This window comes from Paecilomyces variotii, assembly GCF_004022145.1.
Source record: "Paecilomyces variotii strain CBS 101075 chromosome Unknown C8Q69scaffold_1, whole genome shotgun sequence".
NCBI classification, from domain to species: domain Eukaryota; kingdom Fungi; phylum Ascomycota; class Eurotiomycetes; order Eurotiales; family Thermoascaceae; genus Paecilomyces; species Paecilomyces variotii.
The window spans coordinates 1,316,278-1,337,802 of NW_021167140.1; the positions used below are offsets into that span (position 1 = coordinate 1,316,278).

A 21,525-nucleotide genomic window follows, 5' to 3' on the forward strand; every position below is an offset into this window, starting at 1 on the left:
TCATCCTCCGCTTCCCTGATCGATAATATTAATCGATAAACTCTCCAGGGACGGTTGGATGAGATGAATGTGAGCCTGTCGCAGAGATGGTCCGGGTGCACTAACCACTGCACTATCCTGCGAGGGGGCATAGTTTACTGAGTTAATGCCCTGTTAGCGTCGACTATCGACTATCTCGACTAGTTGAACTGTTGAAGTGACTGTGATATCCGTTCTTGGCGACCACTAAAAAACCACCGCCATCTGTTTCAGACCCTTTCCCCTCTCGTCACTACTGCTCCCCATCGATCTCTCTGCCAGGACTCTCGATCCAGTCGAAAGGCAATCAGGAAACAACATTTAGATAATACATTATTATTATTATATTGAAAAGTGCTCCAGATCTTTCTTGCTGGACTGTTGGGTGGGGAGTAACCGAGTCTACCTAGTTGGTCTGGCCCAGGAACTGTTCATCAATTCTTTACTTTTAGTTCGTTCCCGTCGAGTCTGACACTCCGACCGGTCGGTCCGCCCTTCTCTCTCTCTCTCCCGACGACTCTCTTTTGCCCCAATCCTGCCCTTTCTCCTGCCCTTTGCTCTCCCTCCAAACCTCGTCCTGGTCGTTGTGCCAACTTCTGTCTCTCCCCTCCGTCTGTTTCCTCCTTCTCTCTCGCGACCCTGCTTCTCGATTCCACCCTCCGTGTCAGCTCGCTTCTATCGCCTGGCCAGCGACTCGATCCATCGATCTCTCGACGTGGTCCTTGAGTGAGAGAGCAGAAGGGAAGGAGCAGGCCCGACAGGGCTGAGCAGCGCCATGGCTGGGCGTGTACCATCGCGAGAACAGCGCGAGCGCTCTCGTTATCGTTCCTCCCAGTCGTCCACCGGGACTCAGGACCATCGGGACTCCCTCTCGCGTCGATCGCTGTCCACCCGTTTCTCGAATCCCAATGTCTTCTCCGACGAGTTCTCCCTCGATCCTCTCGATCCTCCCGACTCCGACCGGATCCACCGCAATCCCTCCATCTCCTCGCACGACTCCTCGATCACCCTCCGCTCCAACAATTACGCGCCTCTACGCTCGAAGCCCTCGTTGACCACCGACGTTGCACCCCCGCCAGAAGTCAATCCCTTTGACGACAATGCCCGATCCTCCTTGGATGATGTTCCCCATCGATCCAGCCTCCCCCAGAAGGGTGGCATGACGGTGAACCGCAACTCGACAGCTACCGTGTCCTCCGGCGTCTCGACCCCGACAATTGCTAGACGCAGTCTCAGTACCTCTTCCCACTTCTCCATGCCTCGCGCTCAGAGCCCGTATACCGGGGCCACCGGGCCCAGCCACCCCTATGCGATGTATCCCCAGCTGGGTGTGAGTCGCTCCCCCAGTGTGACAACCGCGTCGACGGTACGAGGGGTAGATCGACCGTTGATTGGGGCCAATGCTCCCCAGCATCCCTATGCCATGTACCCGCAGAACATCTTGCCCGAGGAGGGCATGGACGCTGACATTCCCCCGGTCGGGTTTCCCGGCCATTCGCAGCCGTATCAACGTCCACCGGGACGAGCAGATGACGATGTCGGTGATATAATCGGCCCCGATGGACATTTGGAACAGTTACCGCCGTATTCTCGTTATCCCGACGGAATCCCGCCCAAGATCGGTATGGGACCAGCCAGTATCGCCAGTGCCAATCGAGAACGAGACATGCACGATCATGATTGGGACCCGGCAGAGTTGGCAGTGTCGGGAGTGTCGTCGTCCAGAACGCTGCTGCCAGGTGAGCCAGCTGCTCGACCACCACCGCCGCCGCCGCCCCCGTCGCCTCCGCCTCCAGCTGCCGCACAGAGCGAACCCCAAGTGGACAGTTTTGAGGAGAAAGTAAAGCGCAAGGGCACACAGAGGACGTGTTTTGGGGTCCCAATCTGGATGTTCGTTCTCATTGCGGCCGTTCTAATCATTGGAGCTGCGATTGGCGGTGTCATCGGTGGTGTACTGGGTGCCAGAAAGGGTGAGCAGAGCGGGGCAGCCAGTGCAAGTTCTTCTCTAAGCCTGAAGCCCGCTTCGGTGGTGACGGTGACGGCTACATCACAGATGGATGCGACTCCTCTGGCGACGGTCCCGGCCAACCTCTTACCGCTACCCACTGGCAAGTTTCAGATTCCGGCCAGCGTGAAGAATCAGTCCAAGTTCTGCATGCCAAGCTCCTCTTTCTGGCCCACCTGGGGCTGCATGAGCCAGGGCTCTCTAGAAGTCGAGGTGGACGGCAAGGTCTCACAGTCGTCCATCACCTTCCAGGAAGAACCCATCAGCGGGACTTTCACGTACGGGGCTCAAGCGCCCGTATTCTCTAACCCTGTCTTTCCTCTGCATCTGATGCTGGACAAGGAGGACACCCAGCTTGGTCCAGCCTTGTTCTTCAACACGCAATTCGATAAACTGGTCATTGTCGACGAGAATACGTTTCCCACGCCGACTGCCGCCTCGAAGCGCTCCGTTGCTGGAGCCGAACTGTTGGCTGCCCAATGGTCTCGCAAGACGGTCGCGTCTGCGGGGGATAAGCCGTGGTTCTGCTGGTGGAATGGCACGGCCATGGAGTTCTTCATGTATCTCAACCAGACCACTCAGGATGCCGCCTCGGACGCTACGTCGCTGGTTTCCACGCCCACAACAACAGCTTCCCCGACCAATTCCGGTAAAGCTAAGCTCAAGCGGGATTATGTCGGCGACTACCCGCGCAGAATCAAAATTGAAGAGAAGCGGGATAGCCCCAATGCACAGCAACCATACTGTGTACAGATGCAGGTGCTAGACGATGGAGAAGTTTCGGGCCCCATCAACCAATTCCAGATCGCGATCGACGAAGTTGAACCGGCACAGACGACGACAATAGCAGTTAAACGAGACGCCGCGGCGTCGTCAACATCATCAGCGCAAGGTTCTTATCAGAGCACATGTTATTGCGAATCACTGACCGACTAAGTCTGCGATTTGATCTGGATTTACGACACTTGTTTCCAATTAGGGCATCGGCGTTTTTTTGAGGGTCCAAGGATCTCGTCTATCATGTGGATATGACTGCTTTTTTCTTCGTTGGCATCTGTTCTCTGTCTATACCACCAGCAAGCGCGTTCAGCTCTACGCGTCTTTGATTCTGTTGTCTTTCTGATCTTACAGGAGCTATTTATCTTGCAGATGGATTTTTTTCTCTCTTGAATCGTCTTCTGCTACCTTGTGTATATATTGCCATGGCGAATATTCGGCGTTGTTATGGGAGAAAGGGGACCGTGGCATTATAACTAAATGTTGGCTTTGTTTTGTTCTTTTTTTTTTGGCCAGACAGACGCATCCCGGTCTGCCTTGGGAATGACATTGGCCCAATGATTCCAGGAACGAAGATCTGAGAGATCAATATTCTTTTACGTTGCACTAGTACTTGGAAAAGCATTTAGGGAGTATAATTTATTGGATCATTTCATCTTCACGAGAAATCTTCCGTTCATACGACAGCCCAGTTATTAATATTATTCTCCGCGTCCATGATCGCATTTTCCGTCCGACTGAGGAACGATTGGCAGAGACTCGAAAAGATCGTCAGGCATCTTTGCTTTTGCATCACGGCTTGCTCTCCCGAGTGATCGCGCAAAACAGTGACTTCCCGATGACCGGCTTCAACGTCATCGTACCCTACCAACGAACCTGACCAACGCCACCAGAACTGGGCAATGAAGTTGAAGTACTCAAGCATATCGCGGACCCTCTAATGACGAGTTCTTATTAAGGAAGAGTAGTTAAATTCGAAGTATCGCCATTGAACCATTCTTCGTACTTGACATCCATTTGATCAATCAATACATTTTCCATTAATTGATATCCGTCAAATACGCGACCATCTTTGAATAAGTATATAACTCTCACAAAGAAGGAGAGCATCTTTGGAAATCCATACATACTGGGAATCTCCCGCATTTGCCACATCTCCCTCCGGACGCAATTCCGATCCCATACATATATACTACGAGCGAGGAGGGACCGTCACGCTCTCTCCTTTTCTTTCCCTTCTGAATCCTCTTTCTACACGGAATCAAACATAATGAACCCTTTCCTCCGCACCGGCCCAGCTACCAGGGCTGCTAGCTCGACGACGAAGCTAGTCTCGAACCTCTTCCGAACTGCTGTCCCGCTGCCCTCGCGGAGATCGTATTCTCATGAAGCCTATGGCGGGGGTGACGAGCCACGAGGCCCGACGAAAACTGGCCAGGATCCGAGTCCGACGAGAAACTTGGAGCATCCGGGTATGTCGGTCATCTTAATATAATATACAAACTCGAGAAAGAAAAAAAAAAGAAAGGAAAGACTAACTAACTAAAACCCCCAGGCCCACCACCACCCAACGTCTCCAAATCCACTTCTAGCAACACCAACAACACAGGATCCCCCTCCCCCTCTACACAACCACGCCAGAAAACCAATGAATCCCAACCCGGCTCCGCACCCTCTCCCGAATCCGCCTCTTCTCAAAAACCCTCCCGCGAACCCGGCACCTCGACATCATCCACGGCCCCGCCCATCCCCTCCAACAAAGCCCATCCGACACTGAACGACGGCAAGCAATCGCCCAACGTCGACGAGAGAGGCGAACTCAAGCCTGATGTTCCCGATGATGTGAAGAAGCATAATCAGGAGATGGATCAGAGGTATGATAAGTCTTATAATAGGATTGGGGATGGGGGGAAGGTGGAAAAGGGGTTTTGGAAGGAGGAGAGGCCGGAGTAGTGTATCAGTATTATTAGTACCAGTACTAAAGGTTTTTTTTTAATCCAATCTCTTGAAGGGTGGTATTGGGTTTCGTTTTCTGTTTTTGTTAGAATGTATATGGTACATACTCTAGTTACTAGTTACTAGTTACTGGTTATAACTTACATTACGTTAATATGGTGTTGTGTTGTGCATACAGAATGTAGACTAAAGACGGCGTGGGCTTGGGATTAAGCTATTCTTCTTCTTCTTCTTCTTATCTAAATCAACTGGTTTAGAACTAGTTGGAGTATTTATATTATATTTAACTGAATAATTCGATAAAATGCATATGCTCCGCGGACTGGGTTTAAACAGTCATGACGTCATAAGCAGATATACTTCCTGTTCTCCCGATTCGGGTCCACTGGTGGATCCGCTATCTATGGTATAGTTATCGTTCTATCTGTACTTTTAGGTAGTATTGGTATCTATCTATTGGTACGAGCACGAAGAAAATGGGGATATGGGCTGATATCCAGCTTGGGTTGTTGGGTGAATTACTCGTGTACTGTAACTGGGTATGATTTTGGCGGTGGTATACTATACTAGTGCTGTAGAAGAAGATTGCCTGGTACAAGGTATAATCTATACTAAGTGATATTGTTCCTGATTTTTCTTGATGGGTATCCAAAAAGATACTATTATGGGGATTCCAACAGTGGTGTTTCTTCTGAGGGTTCTGTTCCATGGTTGTGTGTACCGTCCGCAGCATCGGTCTGGGTTTGCTCTCCGTCATCTCGAGTCTCCTTGGGGGAGATGTACTCAAAGTACATTGCCATGAACAGCAACGAGCCCTGCAGCAGCGCTGTCACGATGTATAATCCCCACGTGCTCCAGCCGTCCATTCCATATCTGGCTGCAAGACTCGCCGCCCACACGAAGCTTCCAGGTGTCTGGATGCACATCATCGGTATACTGAGACTTCCCACGTGTCGCAGGCGGAGAGTCGTATAGATCTGGGGGAAGTATTGGAGGGAAGCGAGAATAGCGGCCAAGATGCCCATGATGTCGGCCCATGCTTGGAGGGCGGATGGTCGCGTGAATGAGAGTACGACCGAGACTATCGCAACAACGATGGCATGGTAGATACAGATAAATGTCACGATCTGGGCGGTGCGGTACGTCGGTTCTGCATTGAGCCGTGAGGTTTTTCCACGGCGTGTCGGTTCTCTCTGGTCCGTCGCGGCGGAATGAGTCGGTGAGGTTGCGGAGGTAGCGCGCGGGAAGTAGACTACAAATAAAACAAGGCTTCATTCAGACAGTTAGCAATATGGGAGGTGTCCAGCGGTCTGCACGAGTGTCAATTTCTTACATGATGAAGAAACAGAGCCATTGGGCTCCAGCCTGGAAGATCCCCAACAGACCGGCGAAGCAGGCTATCCCACTAATTGCCTTGCAACAGGCTACATCCTGTGAACTCAATGGCAGTACCAGGATGTTGGCAAACGCAAACGTCCCTGAAGTCGTACCCAGAAGGACAAAGTAGGGTGAGATGCCAAAGGAGCTCCGCAGCGAGATGATACGGTAGTGCTGCGGAAGGTAGGAGACCAGGATCCCGACCAGGATCACCCTAGCAGCTGTCAGTCGATGCCATCTGAGCCATATGGGGTGGTGTCGCCGTACACAGAGATGGTGAAGTTGGTATAGCTGGGTGATGCCAGCTCCGCGCAACGCGACGGGAGCGGATCCATCTTGGAAGGCAAAAGGACAACGGATAATCACCGACTATGCTCCGCTTGTCATCGATTGCCTGGACGCGTCTAGGTTTCGATGGTCCAAGCTAACCTGGAGCTGCTGGGATGCAGCTTGAGGAGGTTGATGGCGGTCTCCAATCCGCTGATCTTATCTGGAGTCGCGGTCTCGTGATCTCGCTACTCTACTTTGGTCGCGTCTGACAACGCATTGCCAGTTCAACCGAGGTGACAAGTCGGTCTGGCGGACTTGGGAAGACGATAGACACAATAAAGGCCCAGCGAGGACCTGCACCTCCAATACAGCTAGAAAGTAGCGTTTCCTGCCAACTCTCGAGGGTCTACGGGCCATGATATGGTAGTCTAATACTATATTGTGGCTGGAACGCTCAGCGGGCTATGGGGCGCCAAGTCCCGGGGCGTGGCTTAAGCGCCCTACTATGATCTAAGATCCTACCATGAGATCCTCAGTGCTTGCTGGAACTACATAGCTGATATGACGCCAATGATATGGGATGACAGGCGATTTCCGTTGAAAATGAAGATCCCCTGGGTATTCTGGGGAATTCTGGCCGAGCCAAGACTGCTCAGCCGTCCAGCTCCGGGAAAAGGCTGAGATGTCGTTTGGCATGATCTGAATCTTGCTTGTTCTCTGGTCTTGTCTTGTCTGGTCTGGTCTTGATGCGCCGATGAAAGCAGCAGGCCGAATACGTCACCCGGCATCATCACCATCAGACCCGTATATTGACACTTCTGGCTCCCACTTGAGCTTCACCACGCTATTCAACTGAGACAACAGGTCTTTTTCTTTTCCCTTTTACTTTCCATTTCTCGGATCGTCTCTCTTGGTAAGTCTGAGCATTCCCCGCTGAAACCTCTAATAAAATCACCCCTTGTTTCGATCTAGACTGACCCCCCATCTCTCTTTCTCTCACCACAGCTCAAACGGTATCCTGTCTTCAGAGCTCTAGGACACGACGAGGACACCAAAAATGAAGCTAAACTGGGCCACGGGCCTCGTGTTTGTGCTCGCGACCGCTGAGGCGGTTGGAGCGAGCAACTGGTTCAGCAAAGCTGGTAAGTCCTTGACGGTAGTAGCTCCGGGCGCGAACTCGTCTGAAGCGGGAGCTCCTGTCGCAGCTTGCATGGATATCCTGGCTGACACAAGTTACAGCATACAACAAATGGCACGAGACAGAATTGGAACGATGGCTCTCGGATCACGGTATGCTTGAAATCGTTAATGAACAGTTGATAGATACGAACTAACCATGCGTAGACATCCCCTACCCGACTCCTGCGGACCGCAGGGATCTCGAGAACTTGGTCAAGTCCAATTGGGAATCCAAGGTTCAGATCCCTCTTGCACAGGCCTCGGCTCACACCGGATACCACGCTCACAACGTGAAGGAATGGATCTTTGACACGTACGACTGCCGCCCTCTCTGCTCAGAAGAGTCGCGATGCTAACTATATCGCAGCTGGTCGGACTCACAACTGAAAGCGTTCCTGGACCGTCATGGAATCCCTGCTCCCCAGCCGCGGACTCGTGATGTTCTGATCAAAACGGCCCGTGAGAACTACGAGAAAATTGCGAAGAAGCTTGGTGAGACCGCCGCGTATCCGGGTAACTGGCTGTACGAACACTGGAGCGAGTCCGAACTCAAAGAATGGCTGGATGAGCGAGGATGGCCGGTTCCTCAGCCCACCACTCGTGACAAGCTGATTGCCTCGGTCCGTCGCAACTCGCGCCTGGCAAGTCAGCAGGCGAAGAGCATTGCCTCATCAGCTTCTGCTTCAGCCGAAGCCGCTCAGGCTACCTTGAGTGATGCTCTTTTCAACGCTTGGTCCGACTCTGACTTGAAGAAGTTCCTGGATGAGCACGGTGTCAAGGTTCCACAGGGCTCTAAGCGCAATGAGCTGATTGCCCTTGCCCGCAAGCACCGCGCTTCGCTGGTTAGCCAGGCATCTACTGCTTCCGCGACGGCTTCGTCCTCTGTTGCGAGCGTGATTGGTGCCGCCACGTCCAAGGCTGGAAACGAGTATGCTAGAGCAACTGAGGATGCCAAATTGAAGGCGGAAGACGCTTTCGACTCGGCTATCAAGACCTGGTCTGACTCCCGTCTGAAGGCTTACCTGGATGCTCGAGGTGTCCCGGTTCCTCAGCGCGGCAAGCGGGACGAGCTCCTGGCTCAGGTGAGACTGCACAAGCACAAGGCTTCCACTGGCTACAATGCCTGGACCTTCGACACTTGGACTACGGATAACTTGAAGTAGGTACTCTTTTGGTTCGTTTTATTGCGCAGATTACTAACTCGCTGCCAGGAAATACCTGTCTTCAGTGAACAAGAAAGCCGCTGACCGTGCCGGCGTCACCCGTGATGAGCTCGTGAAGCAGGCGCAGGAGGCTTACGCCAGTGCTTCCAAAACCGGAGGTGATAGCTATGCCTCTGCAACCTCGTATCTCGCTCAAGCCACCGATGCGATCAAGGACACCACTTTCGACACTTGGTCCCGCTCAGAGCTCAAGGCCTACCTTGACTCTTATGGCATCCCAACCTACCAGGGCGCCAGCACAAACGAACTGCGCGCCGCTGCTAGACGTAATGCCCAGTACTTCCGGTACGGAACTAGCTCCCCGCAGGGGACGATCTATGCCAGACTCCGTGAGACCGGCCAGTGGATCTTGGACCAGCTGAAGATTGGCGCTTCGAGCGGAAGAGCACAGGGTCAGGAAGCTGCTGAGAAAGCTGCTGAGAACGTGAAGGAGAAGGTCTCTGAGGCCAAGGACAAGGCTTATGAAGCCAGCGAGAAGGCGCATTCGGAACTCTAAACGTCTGCAAGACTATAGGTGATGGTGATACTACTCATTCAGAGGATGATATCCGGTGGTTGTGGTGGTTGATAAAATAGGGGATGGCAAGACGTGCTTGCCTTGTGATGATGACTACGATATTTCATGCTAATTTTGTCTTGGAGTGTTCCATCACGACCAAGTACCATCGCCTGTTATTCTGTTTCAACCTGTTTTCCTGTTAACTGTATCAAAAACTGAGAGATTTGATAATGCGCATTTCAAGGGACGTGAATCGTAAATTTGAGGTAGAAACAAAATATGAGATTCGAGAGCCCAAGCTACAGCCTCGCGGCCCTGGCCAATTGCTCAGCCCAATTCTGCATTGACTCCGAAGATTTTCGCAATCAAGAAGAGGGCGCTTCGGGATCACCCTCAGCAACCAGCTTGCCGACCACAAGGTACTTCTCAAGGAACCGCTCCTCCCAACTACGCAGATTCTCGAGCTGCTCCTCATTCAGGTCCGCAAGGTCATCCAAGGGTCCCTTCAGATCCTGGGTGAGCATCTCCTCATCAAAGCTCTGGCAGGCCAGTCCACGAGAGGCATCACGTCCAGCAAAGTTCTCGTACGGGCCACCCTACATGCATCATCGGTGTCTTGTCAGCAATTTTTGTGGTTCCCTCTCCAGTAACTAACGGGACAGTGCCAGAGGGGTGATTTCCCATACCGGTCCGTAGAAGTTTTTTCCGGGTGTCACGTCAAACACGCGGCCTCGCACAGCTAGATATACTGGCGCGCCATCTACACCATTGAAAGGTAGCAGCGTAGAGGGAGTGAAGGTGCGGAAAACAACGGGAGGTGGGCCTTTGGGTAGCGTCACTTGGGACTTGGGGCGGAAGTGATAGTAGAGAACAAGGATGAAGAGGGAGAGGAGGACCAGGTTAATTGGCGAAGCTATAGACATGCTGTTGTATATTGGTTCGATGTCAGTTTCGAGAGCCTCGTGATGGTGGTATAGTATGTTATCGGCTGATGGACACTTACGCTTCCGCTGGAGGTGGTGGGACTTGCTCTTCTGGATATATCCTGTCAGTATAGACGAGGCAAATAGCTGTATATATCATCCAAGTTCTCACCTGTGGCCATTTCGAATGCTGTTGGACCTAGCTGAACAGTTCAGCTGTGGTTGTAGGTGAGATATCTGGAAAGCAATAATAAGCTACTGCTGCGGAGGTCAGCTTATGCTCCCCGCCATTGGACGTCTGGACTCTGATCAGGAACCACGTGATGCGGTCAAGCAAGAGCCATCGTTTCTGCCATACTTTTAGGGCCGCAATCTGAAACGGTCCGGCGTCAATCTAGTTAATCAATAATGATGGAGGGATCTCCCTGGAGGCTGTGCTCCCCGAGATGAATATCAGCCCAGCTTGCGGTCTTTGCGCATTATGCGCTGGTCTGTGACCAGTTAATATCCCCTCCATTCTCTTTCCAGCTGGTTGATCTTGTTCTCTCCTTTCGACGACTAGATATTCTGTCTGTATCTTGCAGTGGGTTGCAGTCAGTCGTCGTCGAGCAACCAACTAATTAACTATCTTAGTCCTGTTGTCATAGCGATAACTAACGCGACCCTCCTTCGCTTGTCATCTTGTTGCTGGCGCCCTCCTGAAATGAGCTGACACCCTTGTCATTTTAACTGCCTGCAGTCGATTAATTAGCAGTCACTGTTTTTCATGAGCTTCTCTCTCTTCGTTCCCCTGCTTCGCAGCATAATGAATAATTGACCCCTACAGAATCTTGCAGTCTTGCTTTTTATTTTATTTTGGGGTACGTGATATACAGTTATACTCTAGTCCTTGCTCTTGTAATTTCCCTTGTATCTATTGTCCGTTTGCAAGCCTGGACTGTTTTTTTTTATCTCTTCTCGACCACGAGGTTGCTTATCGCCCCCTTTCTCTCCAGGACGCGACCATAGTTATTATTACAGATTAACACCAAACCCACACGTTGTTTTCATAGCGCATCATGTGGAAAAAGGCTTTCAGCCGCCCACGGGAACCAGTTATTGGAAGTCCCAAACTCATAGGAACGACTCTGAATCAACAGAGTCTGAAGGCTATGCCGCGCATTCCGGGAGCTTTGCATGATAACTCGACCAACAAGAGCCTGAAGAGTCTTCCGCCACTACCAGTGTAAGTCATAACTGGGAAAGGGGAAAAATAAGTGGCTTGGTGTAAGCTGACATCCTGACTAGTGAGGAGGAGGATCCAGATGCATGGACGCCCTATCCCGATCATCCCGCATACAGGAACTACGACTCCGAAGACCTGGAGAGGGATGTGGCAGGGCATCATTCGCGCCAGCAGTCCGCTTATAGCGATATACGCTATTCCAGTGGATATTCCGAGGCAAATGGAACACCAGAGATCTCACCTCCCGATTCTCCTGCCCAGGGAGCCGCCAACCAGAGACGACCAGATTCTGACGTATCCTCTCTGGAAGAGGAAGCAAGACAGCCGGTGGAGTCTCCGCAGAAGGGAACCAGGTTCAGTAGTCAAATACCTATCCTGCGCAAGACGGCAAGACAAGCGCCGGAAAAGACAAAGTCGGATATCTACGCGGGAGGCGCCATGGCGAGGGAGATTGGCAATTCCGAACAAGCGTCTCCGGCGATGCATCACCACAGCTTCTTTGGAAGAAACAAGGATCCAAACCGAGCGGCGGAGAAACGCAATGATCACCAGAAGGATAGCAAGCCAACGGACCGTCACTTCTCGGCTAGTCTTGGATTCGAACCACGCACAGTCACTACTATTACAAGCGGGGGAATGCCCAAGAAGCTCAAGAAAACCCATGTGCCTTTTAAGTCCGATAAACAGAAGACACAAACTGCCGGGGGAGGGTTGGAAGCCCAGGCTTCTAGTAGCCGCCTCCCTGACCCTCCTGCGAAGTCCCCTGATAAGCATCTCAGTGAAGGATCTCCTAGCCCGTTCAGGACAGATAATAATGCGGTTACCAAGTCAGCCATCGCCCCAACACCAATGATGGCCAGAGACGTCGTGACTCCACCAGTGACCGGTACGAGCAACACGCGACCTGTCTCTGAAATGCCCTCTTCAGTGATGGGAAGACGCCGCCCGGTTCCCAGTTCGGCAGCCTCCATCAAGAGCACAACCAGGAAACCAACACCTTCTGAATTCCAGGCGGACAAATACAAGTCTTTGCCGATGGCTCCCATTGAAGTCAAATATCAAAGTCGCATCGACATGCTGGAGGCAAAGCGAGAAGAGCTTAAGCGCCGTCGCATTAGCATCAACGCTATCATCCACGAATTGACCCAGGCTGTGCAACCGACTTCCACTGTGTATGATCTAGCCGCGAGAAATGAAATCAAGAAGACTGTCTCCAGTCTCAACGATGAGCTCGCCGAGATCAACAAGGAGGAGCACGACCTTGGTTTGAAGATCCTACGAGCTTGGAAGAAACGCGACGAGGAATGCGTCTATGAAAGTGGGTCGAGCTTATGGGTCAAACGTATGACTAGTTGAAGCTCGGCCTTTCTATATTTATTCCCAGCGATGCGACCACTATTTTTCTTTATCTCTGTCCATATTCATTTTCATGTTGGCTGGGCCATCATCTGTCCTGCAAACCACTGCCAGTCGGTACATATTTGTCCATTGATTGGTGATTATTATGTTCCTGTCCTTGATGTCGTTGTGTCATGTCTTTCCTAGCGTGCTTAGCATCTTCTTCCCGCGCATGATATCCTCATTGCTTCTCGCGATACCCACTCTCCATCAACGTTCCTTCGGTTAGATAGCACTCCAGACTCCAGCTACGTCCTTCTTGCGCTCCTTTCCCACCTTAGATATAGATAATGTCTACGAGTTAGTCTACACTTGACCAGTTAGTATATATATATAGACCTGATACAGTTATGCGTGAAACCTAGCGACGCAGAAATGCCACAGATGCGTGACATCTGATGTCGCAGGTATATATAGCATAAAATATATTATCCATGCGCATTTGACTCGCTCGGGTAAGTGACTGATCCGATGAAAACGCCGAATGATGTACATGAAGCTCGTTGATATCTCATAATTCCCTTTTTTCTTATCGCCCCGCAAATGATAGCCATCTTCCGCACGAACTAGAACGTCCCAAGTCTCATCGTCGGTGCTCGGATAGTGTGCGTGCGGTCGGGATGTGTGATGTGGTAAAGAAATTTATTTCTTGCCGGATTTCTTGATACCCTGGGTTCCAATATTCAGGGGACCCTTGCCCTTGGCCTTTTCCATCAGTTCCTTCTTGGCCTTGGCCTCTGTGCGTAGACAAGATCTGTCAGTGAAAATGCCCAGAAAGACTCGAGAATGAACCTCTTGCAATAGATAAAGAGGGTGTTCCTCCACTTACCAGCCTTCTGCTTCTCTCTGAACGCGATTTCATCTTCGTCCAGTTCCTTCTGCTGCTTCTTGGGAGCCTTGAGGGGCTTGGCCTTGCCGCCTGCATTTGGAGAAATGAGTCAGTATGGATGATATGTAGACAGTAGCTAGTAGAGAGATTCCCTTACCTTCTCTGGAACCACCACCCATTGTGATCGAGATCGTCCAGGCACCGATGATCGAATAAAAGCTGTGAGGACAGAGATTCGCCCGGAGGAAGCAGAAAAAATGGAGCAGAGAACTTGCTTATCAGAAGAAGATCAGTTTCCTCTTTTCCCATTTTTGCCCCTCCCTTTTCTTTCCGTCTGCGCTAGTGCCAGATCGGGCCAAGCGCAAAATCTCTAATCGGACACCGCCAACTTCGGTCCATTGCGTTTACTTCACCTCCAGCCGAACTAACGAGCTTCTCGACACGTCCGGACGACCAGCTCAATTCACGCGGTTCGAGTCGTCTCTAGCGCGTGATACCTCCTTGCTATCCAGGAAGAGAGCTTGGTACGGCATCCGATGTATGCAGGACGATAAGTGCTGTCCCGGTAGCGGAGCAAAAGGCAGACATCTCTAGCCGGTTGGAACTTCTTCATACCACCCAGCCCCATTAGTCGTTGCGATCTGCTGCTAACCGTGCACGCTGTTTTCTTCTTTCGACTACAAAGCTCCAGCAAGGGCCATATTATCTTCTGCATCGACTGTCTAGACCATCGCCGTCATGGATTCTCACAGGTCGAGGTCTCCATCGACCCCTTCCGAGGGTGAGATCATCGAATCAGGTTCGGAGACGAAGGCAACTACGTCGCAAACTTCTCTTAATGGCACCAGCGTTGACCGTCCCACCAGACCATCTTTATCATCGGCGCCCAGATCTCCTGCCTCACTGACCCGGTCGCCGCGCCCACGGAGATCGAGGACGAGATCGAGGTCGAGAACGCGCTCGCGCTCCCCTTCCTCGCCCTATCGCGATTTCAGAGGGGAGAAGCGTAGACGTGACGATGATTTTTATGACGACAGGCGCGTCCGGCATGCACCTCCTCCCCCTCCTCCGCGACGGTACGAGTCGAGATACGACGACAGATACTACGATGACCGGTCGTACGATCGAGGTTACCGCGACCGACGCCGCAGGCCTTACCATGACTACGATCGAGAGCAAGGATACGGTGGCAGCCTGCGATACACCGACGATTATGACAGGCCTCGGGACAAGCGCCACAGAACGCGTAGCCGGTCACCGTATCGAGACGTGAGGAAGCCGAAGCAGTATTCCGGTGACGAAATGGAACCGAGGAAAAATGATTTTTCGGTCCGACAGGCCGGGGGAAGGAGGGATTCTACTGAACAGTCAGTGAGCGAACGGGGCAAGACCCCAGTCGTCGCTCAAGAATCTGGAAAAGAGGCTGAAACTCGAGAGAATCAGGTGCAGCAGCAGGATTCTACCGATGCTCGTCCCCGTAAAGTGACTATGTATGTTTGCCTGCATTTTTATTTTCAGATGGAATTTGGCTGACTGTTTGCCTCCAGTGTTGATGCTCCAGCTACGGAAAAGACTCACGAAGAGCCAGAGCCGCAATTATCCGAGCCAACAGATGAGGCTGCTCGTCTAGAAGAACGCCGGAGACGGCGTGAAGCTATTAAAGCTAAGTATAGAAGTCAGGCGACTCCTTTGCAGCTTCAGGCACTGCGTATTGGGGCTGAAACAGATCCCTCAACTCCGAGTACGGAAAGTGCCAGCCAAGTGGCGTCTGGTAGGTTTTGGTCGGCCCCCTTACATTTAGGGGTGCAGTTACTAATGTGCGATTATAGTTTCCCCGCAATTGTCGTCGTCGGTGACACCAAATGAGACTAGGGCTCCGTCTCCTGAGATTAATCTCTCGAAGGATGAGAACTTGGCCAACGGAGTCGTTCCCACTGACGGCGTGGATGGAGATGACCCTTCTGCCGCCGATTACGATCCAACCGTTGATATGAGAGAGGAGAAGCAGCGACATGATCAAAGGCATTTCGGTGACGAAGTTTCCTCTACCGCCTACGATGAGACTAGAACCGCAAAACAGGACGTGCTCATGCCTGATGCTCCCGGTGCGGTGCCACCACCAGCTGCACCGGTAAAAGAGAGAGACCCTTTTGACATGTTTGCCGAGGACGACGATGATATGTTCGCTGAAGAGTCTCAAGAGACTTCGCGGCCTGTACATGCCACTGCAACCGCCGTTCCGCAGCCTCAAGAGCTGGACATGAGCATGATGGACAATTGGGATGACCCAGAAGGCTATTATAATGTGAGGTTGGGTGAGTTAATCAACGGCCGATATCACATCCAGCAGAATCTTGGAAAGGGTATGTTTTCATCAGTGGTACGTGCGACAGATTCAAAGACAGGGAAGCTTGTTGCCATCAAGATTATCCGCAACAATGACACCATGAAAAAGGCGGGTATGAAGGAGATCGCAATCTTGGAGCAGCTCCAGGCTGCGGATCCAGACGACAAGAAGCACATTATCAGGTTTGAGAGGTACTTTGATCACAAGGGCCATTTGTGTATGGTGTTTGAGAACCTCAGCATGAACCTTCGCGAAGTTCTGAAGAAGTTCGGACGAGACGTTGGTCTCAACTTGCGGGCGATCCGAGCCTATGCTCAGCAGATGTTCCTTGGGTTGAGTCTGCTTCGCAAATGCGGCATTCTCCATGCGGATCTGAAGCCTGATAATCTGTTGGTGAATGAACACCGGAACGTGCTGAAAGTGTGCGACTTGGGATCAGCATCGCCAGCCACCGAGAACGAGATCACTCCGTATCTCGTGAGTCGATTCTACCGAGCACCTGAGATCATCCTTGGTATGCCGTACGATTACTCTATCGACGTGTGGTCGATCGGTTGTACCTTGTATGAATTGTACACCGGCAAGATTCTCTTTACTGGGCGCAACAACAACCAGATGCTGCGGTCCATCATGGAGTGCCGTGGAAAGATCCCTCCTAAGCTGCTGCGAAGAGGCAGTCTTACCCACCTTCACTTTGACGATCTTCTAAACTTTAGAAGCGAAGAGCAAGACAAGACAACTGGACGAATTGTCACCAAAATCCTTGACTTTAAGAAGCCAACGCGCGACCTGAAAACGCGGCTGATGGGAAAGGACACGCGGGGACTCGGGGATGCAGAAGCGAAAGAACTTGCGCATTTTGTGGATCTGCTGGATCGGTGCTTGAATATCAATCCAGAGAGACGATGCACTCCGATGGAGGCACTCAAACACCCATTCATCGCGCGGCCCAAGAATTAACTTATTTACTCTGATAGACATAGTTGACGTGCACGACTCTCGAGTGGTTATTTAGAGGAGCTTCTTCAGCTCTATCCATGTATATCGGCCTTGGACGCTATGGTGTCGTGTTATATCATTCGATCTTAGATCTGTCTTAGGATGGCATGCAGTTGACAATAACTGTAAATACTTAATTATACCATGACCCTTTCATTTTCACTTGGCAAGACGGCTACGGCGGATTTGTATCTAATTTTGCCGTCCAGTCGAGAAAATAGATTACCAGAAGAATGATCCAGTCATTTCTGTCCCGGTATATGGATATGTCTTGTAGGACACATTGCAGATATCATAGAGTATAAAATTCGATATAAGGGGAACTGATTGATCAATATCTGTTATATAGAGACAGAAATATAACTATCAATCACCAGAAGACAAGAAATGGAGACACGCATAGGATTTGTTAAAACAACAAAAAGAGAACACTCGAAACCAGATAGATCATCGCCACCAGACATCCAAGTTTTGCCATCAACCTGTTATGTTTGTTAACGTAACATAGGATGTATCTTATTGTTATTGCATCATCGTTGAACCGTTATCAACTTCTGGCTAACTACCGTATATTCGTCTTCAATTGAATTACAGCGCAGGCATCATCGATACCCTTAAATGATAAATAGAATCTGATAATCCAGAGTATTTCAAAAAATAATAATCATCATCTACAATAGCAATCCATTCCTGAAATATCTTCTATCAAAACGCTCAAAAGTTCCGTTCCCGGCGACGTCAGCGCGGGCCCTAGCGTGGGCGCCTAAGAAAGCCTGTTTGGTTGACAGCCATGATTCCCATCAAGATATCATCACACTATTTCTCCCTATTCTGGCTGGAAAAAGCAAAAGGTTCTTTTTTTAAAGGGGTATCGAACCATGCATTCCCGCATACCCCGGAGTAGTAATACTACATAAGGACATGGCTGTTGATGCGAGAAGATATACAACGACAGCAATCAGACATCTCAGATGCCTTTGAGTAAACGGGCATTTCGCCCCGAGCGCGAGCCGCTGCGGGATTATGCTGATCTCGAACTACAGCGCTCTCATATCAATGCGCCCTTTTCGTTTCTGAACCCTACTCATGCGGTCTTCAAACCAACGGAGAAGTACGCCTTGGAAGGCGAGACTGAGAGAAAGAGACCCGAAGGCGAAGAGGAAACGATCGAGCAAGATCGCAAGAAACAACAACAACAACCACCACGCGCTGAAGCCGACCAGATCCAGTACCTGTGGCGATCTCGCGATAACCGCAAGGGCCGACATGCCTTGCAGGTACGATATCATGATGAGAAAGATCCAACAACGAAGCCACGCTATCAGGCTCCGCGGAAGACGAACGAATTCCGCTCCGTGCTCCAGGGCATCTGGCGCATGTTCAGTGTGTTTCCCTATTGGAACGTCTCGTACCTGGTCGCGGTCGTCTTTACCCTCGGATCCGTGATCTGGGTGATCAACGCCTTCTTCGTCTGGCTACCGCTGGAAGATCCCAGCTCTGCATTCCCCAATGAGTCCCTGACGGCCGGTGGCGTGACGGCTTTTATCGGCGCGACCACCTTCGAAATCGGCAGCGTGCTCCTGATGCTCGAGGCCGTCAACGAGAACACCGCGGGTTGTTTCGGCTGGGCCTTGGAACAGGTGCTCCGGGAAGAGACCGCAGAGGCGATTACCGTCGTCAAGCCCGCATCTGAGGACAAATGCCGTCATCATCACGCGGACCGGCGTGTTTTCGTGGGCAGCGGACGGCGCAGAGGACACTCTTCGTGGACGACCGTCGATGCCGCCGGGGATAGGACATTCACCTGGTTTCCGTCCTGGACGGAATTGAAGACGCATTATCTGCATGAACTTGGCTTTCTCGCCTCCCTGGCGCAGCTGATCGGGGCTACTATCTTCTGGATTGCTGGCTTCACGGGCCTTCCGGGCATTATTAACCATATGAGTCAACGCGTCACGAATGGCGTTTACTGGGTGCCGCAGATTGTTGGCGGTTCTCTCTTCATTACCAGCGGGTATGTCGCGGACAAAGCCATATACTAAATACCACGCTCAATGATATCAACGAAAGTACATATGTACATAACTAACTAACTTTAAATCTCCACTCCAGTCTCCTCTTCACCATCGAAACACAAAAGAAATGGTACATCCCCGCCCCCAACATCCTAGGTTGGCACATTGGCGCCTGGAACTTTGTCGGAGGGATTGGCTTTACGGTTCGTTCCTTAACCTCCCCCTCACCCCCCCCAAGGCCTAACCATGAAACCATATCATATCACATCATATCATATACAAACTAACCTCCCCCCCCTCCAGCTATGCGGCGCTCTCGGTCCCGCGAGCGCCAACTCCGGTGTCGAGTACCAATCCACTCTCGCCACGTTCTGGGGTTCGTGGGCCTTCTTGATCGGTTCCGTGATCCAATGGTATGAATCGTTGGATAGACATCCTGTTGAAGAGAAGAAGGATAAGAATGATGGTGCAAGTGTTAGTTCTGATGAGATGGCGACGGAGGAACTTGCTGGGAAAGAGAGGGGTTGAGTATATTATAATTGTATATATGTATGTATGAATGAATGAATCATGAATGAATGAATATATGAATATGTGGATGAGTTGATGGGTTGATGAATGGATTCACGTCGGCGATGATATTGTATAATATGAAGATATATACATATATCCATCTATCGGGACCAGAATAACTGGATCCGCTCAATTTAGATTGCAACTATACTCCAAGCAGCGGAATATGAAGATTCATTTCCCCTCCCCTTCCTTCCTTTCTCTTTTTTTCTTATTTGAATGTTTAAGGTAGAGTGTATCTCTAACTATATATTACTTCCAAGACTCACGGTCCTCTTTTTAGTTAATATCTTCGTAAAATGACTGACTAATAGCAAAAAATACGAATGTTATATAGCAGATATGTTCAAAAGAGATGATAGATACAGTACATGTAACTGATTTGGTCCCCCGGAAGAATTATTGCTCGGCCTGATTTACTTATTATCGGTGTTAATTCTTATTATTCATAGTATAGGTATATAGTCCTGGAATGCAAAGTTAAAAAAATCCAGTAAATCATGGGCTTCAATATCATGATCAACGTCCAGAAACCCAGAGACTGATCAAATCCTGATTTTCATGTAGCCCGTTCACTAATGGGGAGATATCACTCCTATACACGTGTACAGTGGTAATATCAATGCGATGCCTGGGTCTAGAGCTGAGAAGGCCTTTTCTTTCTTTTTTGTTCTTTTCCATTCCCAGAGGTTAGGGAGATAGGTATTGGGAACTGGAAAACGAAAGCAGAAAACTATGCATTAGGAGCTGCTTTTACGTACTGTGATGCATGGTATGTGCATGTGTATATATGCAGTAGGTATGAATATTGTATCTTGCCGGTTTGTTTATATGGGGGGGGGGATGCGCAGCGTGCAGAATAAAACTATATTCTTCTTCTGCAGAGTATGGCTGCAGTCAGTTCATTGACCGTAAGCAGGTGGCCTGGCGGAGTCGGCTGTTAGATGAACGAATGATCAATTCCTCGACTTGGCCCAGTTATGGTAGAAGAACGTTAATCTCAGCCCAATACCATGCTCATGGAAAGCGGAAACACCCAATTGGTCGCTTGATATCAGGTACTCATCTCCCAGATGGATGTATTTATGTACATGGGCATGTACAGGACTTTCATGTACGGAGGTCTTACTGTGGAGTTGATACATGTACACGTCCGTAGCTGGAAGTATAATCTCACGGTATAGTACTTCAGCAGGTACGTATCGGGCAGGCAGGTTACGTAGGTACCCAGCTGGGTCCGCCCTGACCAAGCCTCGCTAGCTGTTCTGCATCTCCAAGATCGTCTATTCCCCAATGCGCCGGGGAGGAGACCGACAGATCGAACGAAAGAAAAAGGCTCGACTCGACCCCGACTTGGAGTCGGTGATCGATGCTAGTAGGTAAAGTGGAGAGCGCAGAGCTGCAGTCCAAAGTAGAAGAGAACAAACCGCAAGAGCAGGAGCTCCGATGGAGAGGAACGTAGCCGCTCGCGCTAGACTGAATTGAAACCGTAGACGGCCGATCCGACCTGAGGTTGGAGTTAAGTTTCGTTGTTCAGTGCAGATTGTTCACTGTCCACCGCCAGTCTGGCGGTGTGCCGTGTGCACATATCATGCTCTGTGCTCTCTCTCTGTATGTTCGCGGCTCCGTGTGTCGGCCAGTTCGTCGACACGTGTACTGGCCGCCGAAGATACTCTAGAGAGATTCTGGCTAGATTCAACGGCCACCTGGGCGTTTGTCTTTGTACTCGTCGAGTTGAAGATTCACTAGTGCGTTTTTTTCAACCCCATTGAGGATGCGCCTTGGACCGAAGAGGAAATCGAGATTCGAGACTAATCACGAGTAGTGCATGTTTAATTCTCAGGCAGCGGGGGAGATGCATACCCAAACTAGTTGCTCCCCTCGACAAATTAGGTAGACACTATTTGTTTTG

The 21,525-nt window shown here is 50.6% G+C and overlaps 9 protein-coding genes across 9 annotated transcripts; 6 read left to right on the forward strand and 3 right to left on the reverse strand.

Annotated features, from left to right (window-relative positions):
- Nucleotides 1-793: 793 nt before the first annotated feature.
- C8Q69DRAFT_440370 (hypothetical protein) lies at nucleotides 794-2,959 on the forward strand (the record flags this gene model as incomplete). The annotated part of the gene is made up of 1 exon (XM_028628641.1): nucleotides 794-2,959. One exon carries the CDS (start codon nucleotides 794-796, stop codon nucleotides 2,957-2,959), a length of 2,166 nt encoding a protein of 721 aa, XP_028488906.1.
- Nucleotides 2,960-3,671: 712 nt separating this feature from the next.
- On the forward strand, nucleotides 3,672-5,030 carry C8Q69DRAFT_450485 (serine-rich protein). Its single transcript, XM_028629435.1, has 2 exons — nucleotides 3,672-4,272; nucleotides 4,356-5,030. Exons 1-2 carry the CDS (start codon nucleotides 4,071-4,073, stop codon nucleotides 4,751-4,753), a joined length of 600 nt encoding a protein of 199 aa, XP_028488907.1. The 5' UTR covers nucleotides 3,672-4,070; the 3' UTR covers nucleotides 4,754-5,030.
- Nucleotides 5,031-5,222: 192 nt separating this feature from the next.
- Nucleotides 5,223-6,781, reverse strand: C8Q69DRAFT_450489 (hypothetical protein). Its single transcript, XM_028629436.1, has 3 exons — nucleotides 6,401-6,781; nucleotides 6,090-6,347; nucleotides 5,223-6,025 (listed from the first exon to the last, which is right to left on the reverse strand). The coding sequence occupies exons 1-3, from the start codon at nucleotides 6,466-6,468 to the stop codon at nucleotides 5,419-5,421; spliced, it is 933 nt and encodes a 310-aa protein (XP_028488908.1). The 5' UTR covers nucleotides 6,469-6,781; the 3' UTR covers nucleotides 5,223-5,418.
- A 512-nt stretch (nucleotides 6,782-7,293) lies between these two features.
- C8Q69DRAFT_450493 (putative stress response protein) lies at nucleotides 7,294-9,533 on the forward strand. The gene is made up of 5 exons (XM_028629438.1): nucleotides 7,294-7,545; nucleotides 7,643-7,693; nucleotides 7,748-7,895; nucleotides 7,950-8,741; nucleotides 8,794-9,533. Exons 1-5 carry the CDS (start codon nucleotides 7,461-7,463, stop codon nucleotides 9,299-9,301), a joined length of 1,584 nt encoding a protein of 527 aa, XP_028488909.1. The 5' UTR covers nucleotides 7,294-7,460; the 3' UTR covers nucleotides 9,302-9,533.
- C8Q69DRAFT_450497 (cytochrome b5-like heme/steroid binding domain-containing protein) lies at nucleotides 9,534-10,632 on the reverse strand. The gene is made up of 4 exons (XM_028629439.1): nucleotides 10,400-10,632; nucleotides 10,308-10,338; nucleotides 9,991-10,228; nucleotides 9,534-9,900 (listed from the first exon to the last, which is right to left on the reverse strand). Exons 1-4 carry the CDS (start codon nucleotides 10,407-10,409, stop codon nucleotides 9,670-9,672), a joined length of 510 nt encoding a protein of 169 aa, XP_028488910.1. The 5' UTR covers nucleotides 10,410-10,632; the 3' UTR covers nucleotides 9,534-9,669.
- Nucleotides 10,633-11,285: 653 nt separating this feature from the next.
- On the forward strand, nucleotides 11,286-12,808 carry C8Q69DRAFT_502803 (hypothetical protein; the record flags this gene model as incomplete). Its single annotated transcript, XM_028632429.1, has 2 exons — nucleotides 11,286-11,452; nucleotides 11,515-12,808. 2 exons carry the CDS (start codon nucleotides 11,286-11,288, stop codon nucleotides 12,806-12,808), a joined length of 1,461 nt encoding a protein of 486 aa, XP_028488911.1.
- Nucleotides 12,809-13,492: 684 nt separating this feature from the next.
- Nucleotides 13,493-13,858, reverse strand: C8Q69DRAFT_502804 (translation machinery associated TMA7; the record flags this gene model as incomplete). Its single annotated transcript, XM_028632430.1, has 3 exons — nucleotides 13,493-13,587; nucleotides 13,680-13,769; nucleotides 13,837-13,858. 3 exons carry the CDS (start codon nucleotides 13,856-13,858, stop codon nucleotides 13,493-13,495), a joined length of 207 nt encoding a protein of 68 aa, XP_028488912.1.
- A 559-nt stretch (nucleotides 13,859-14,417) lies between these two features.
- C8Q69DRAFT_511904 (putative serine/threonine protein kinase) lies at nucleotides 14,418-17,337 on the forward strand (the record flags this gene model as incomplete). The annotated part of the gene is made up of 3 exons (XM_028633280.1): nucleotides 14,418-15,169; nucleotides 15,227-15,450; nucleotides 15,509-17,337. 3 exons carry the CDS (start codon nucleotides 14,418-14,420, stop codon nucleotides 16,984-16,986), a joined length of 2,454 nt encoding a protein of 817 aa, XP_028488913.1. The 3' UTR covers nucleotides 16,987-17,337.
- A 353-nt stretch (nucleotides 17,338-17,690) lies between these two features.
- On the forward strand, nucleotides 17,691-19,777 carry C8Q69DRAFT_450514 (integral membrane protein). Its single transcript, XM_028629440.1, has 3 exons — nucleotides 17,691-19,039; nucleotides 19,138-19,243; nucleotides 19,344-19,777. Exons 1-3 carry the CDS (start codon nucleotides 17,997-17,999, stop codon nucleotides 19,566-19,568), a joined length of 1,374 nt encoding a protein of 457 aa, XP_028488914.1. The 5' UTR covers nucleotides 17,691-17,996; the 3' UTR covers nucleotides 19,569-19,777.
- Nucleotides 19,778-21,525: the final 1,748 nt, after the last annotated feature.

Coding starts and splice junctions, on each gene's coding strand:
- C8Q69DRAFT_450489 (XM_028629436.1), bottom strand. CDS start 6,468: ATGGATCCGCTCCCGTCGCGTTGCGCGGAGCTGGCATCACCCAGCTAT. Junction 6,348..6,400: donor ACCAACTTCACCATCTCTGT/GTACGGCGACAC, acceptor GACAGCTGCTAG/GGTGATCCTGGTCGGGATCC. Junction 6,026..6,089: donor TGGCTCTGTTTCTTCATCAT/GTAAGAAATTGA, acceptor GTCTGAATGAAG/CCTTGTTTTATTTGTAGTCT.
- C8Q69DRAFT_450497 (XM_028629439.1), bottom strand. Junction 10,229..10,307: donor CCACCACCTCCAGCGGAAGC/GTAAGTGTCCAT, acceptor AATATACAACAG/CATGTCTATAGCTTCGCCAA. Junction 9,901..9,990: donor GAAAAAACTTCTACGGACCG/GTATGGGAAATC, acceptor TGATGCATGTAG/GGTGGCCCGTACGAGAACTT.
- C8Q69DRAFT_450493 (XM_028629438.1), top strand. CDS start 7,461: ATGAAGCTAAACTGGGCCACGGGCCTCGTGTTTGTGCTCGCGACCGCT. Junction 7,546..7,642: donor CAACTGGTTCAGCAAAGCTG/GTAAGTCCTTGA, acceptor CACAAGTTACAG/CATACAACAAATGGCACGAG. Junction 8,742..8,793: donor TGGACTACGGATAACTTGAA/GTAGGTACTCTT, acceptor ACTCGCTGCCAG/GAAATACCTGTCTTCAGTGA.
- C8Q69DRAFT_450485 (XM_028629435.1), top strand. CDS start 4,071: ATGAACCCTTTCCTCCGCACCGGCCCAGCTACCAGGGCTGCTAGCTCG. Junction 4,273..4,355: donor GAGAAACTTGGAGCATCCGG/GTATGTCGGTCA, acceptor TAAAACCCCCAG/GCCCACCACCACCCAACGTC.
- C8Q69DRAFT_450514 (XM_028629440.1), top strand. CDS start 17,997: ATGCCTTTGAGTAAACGGGCATTTCGCCCCGAGCGCGAGCCGCTGCGG. Junction 19,040..19,137: donor TCTCTCTTCATTACCAGCGG/GTATGTCGCGGA, acceptor TCTCCACTCCAG/TCTCCTCTTCACCATCGAAA. Junction 19,244..19,343: donor TCGGAGGGATTGGCTTTACG/GTTCGTTCCTTA, acceptor CCCCCCCTCCAG/CTATGCGGCGCTCTCGGTCC.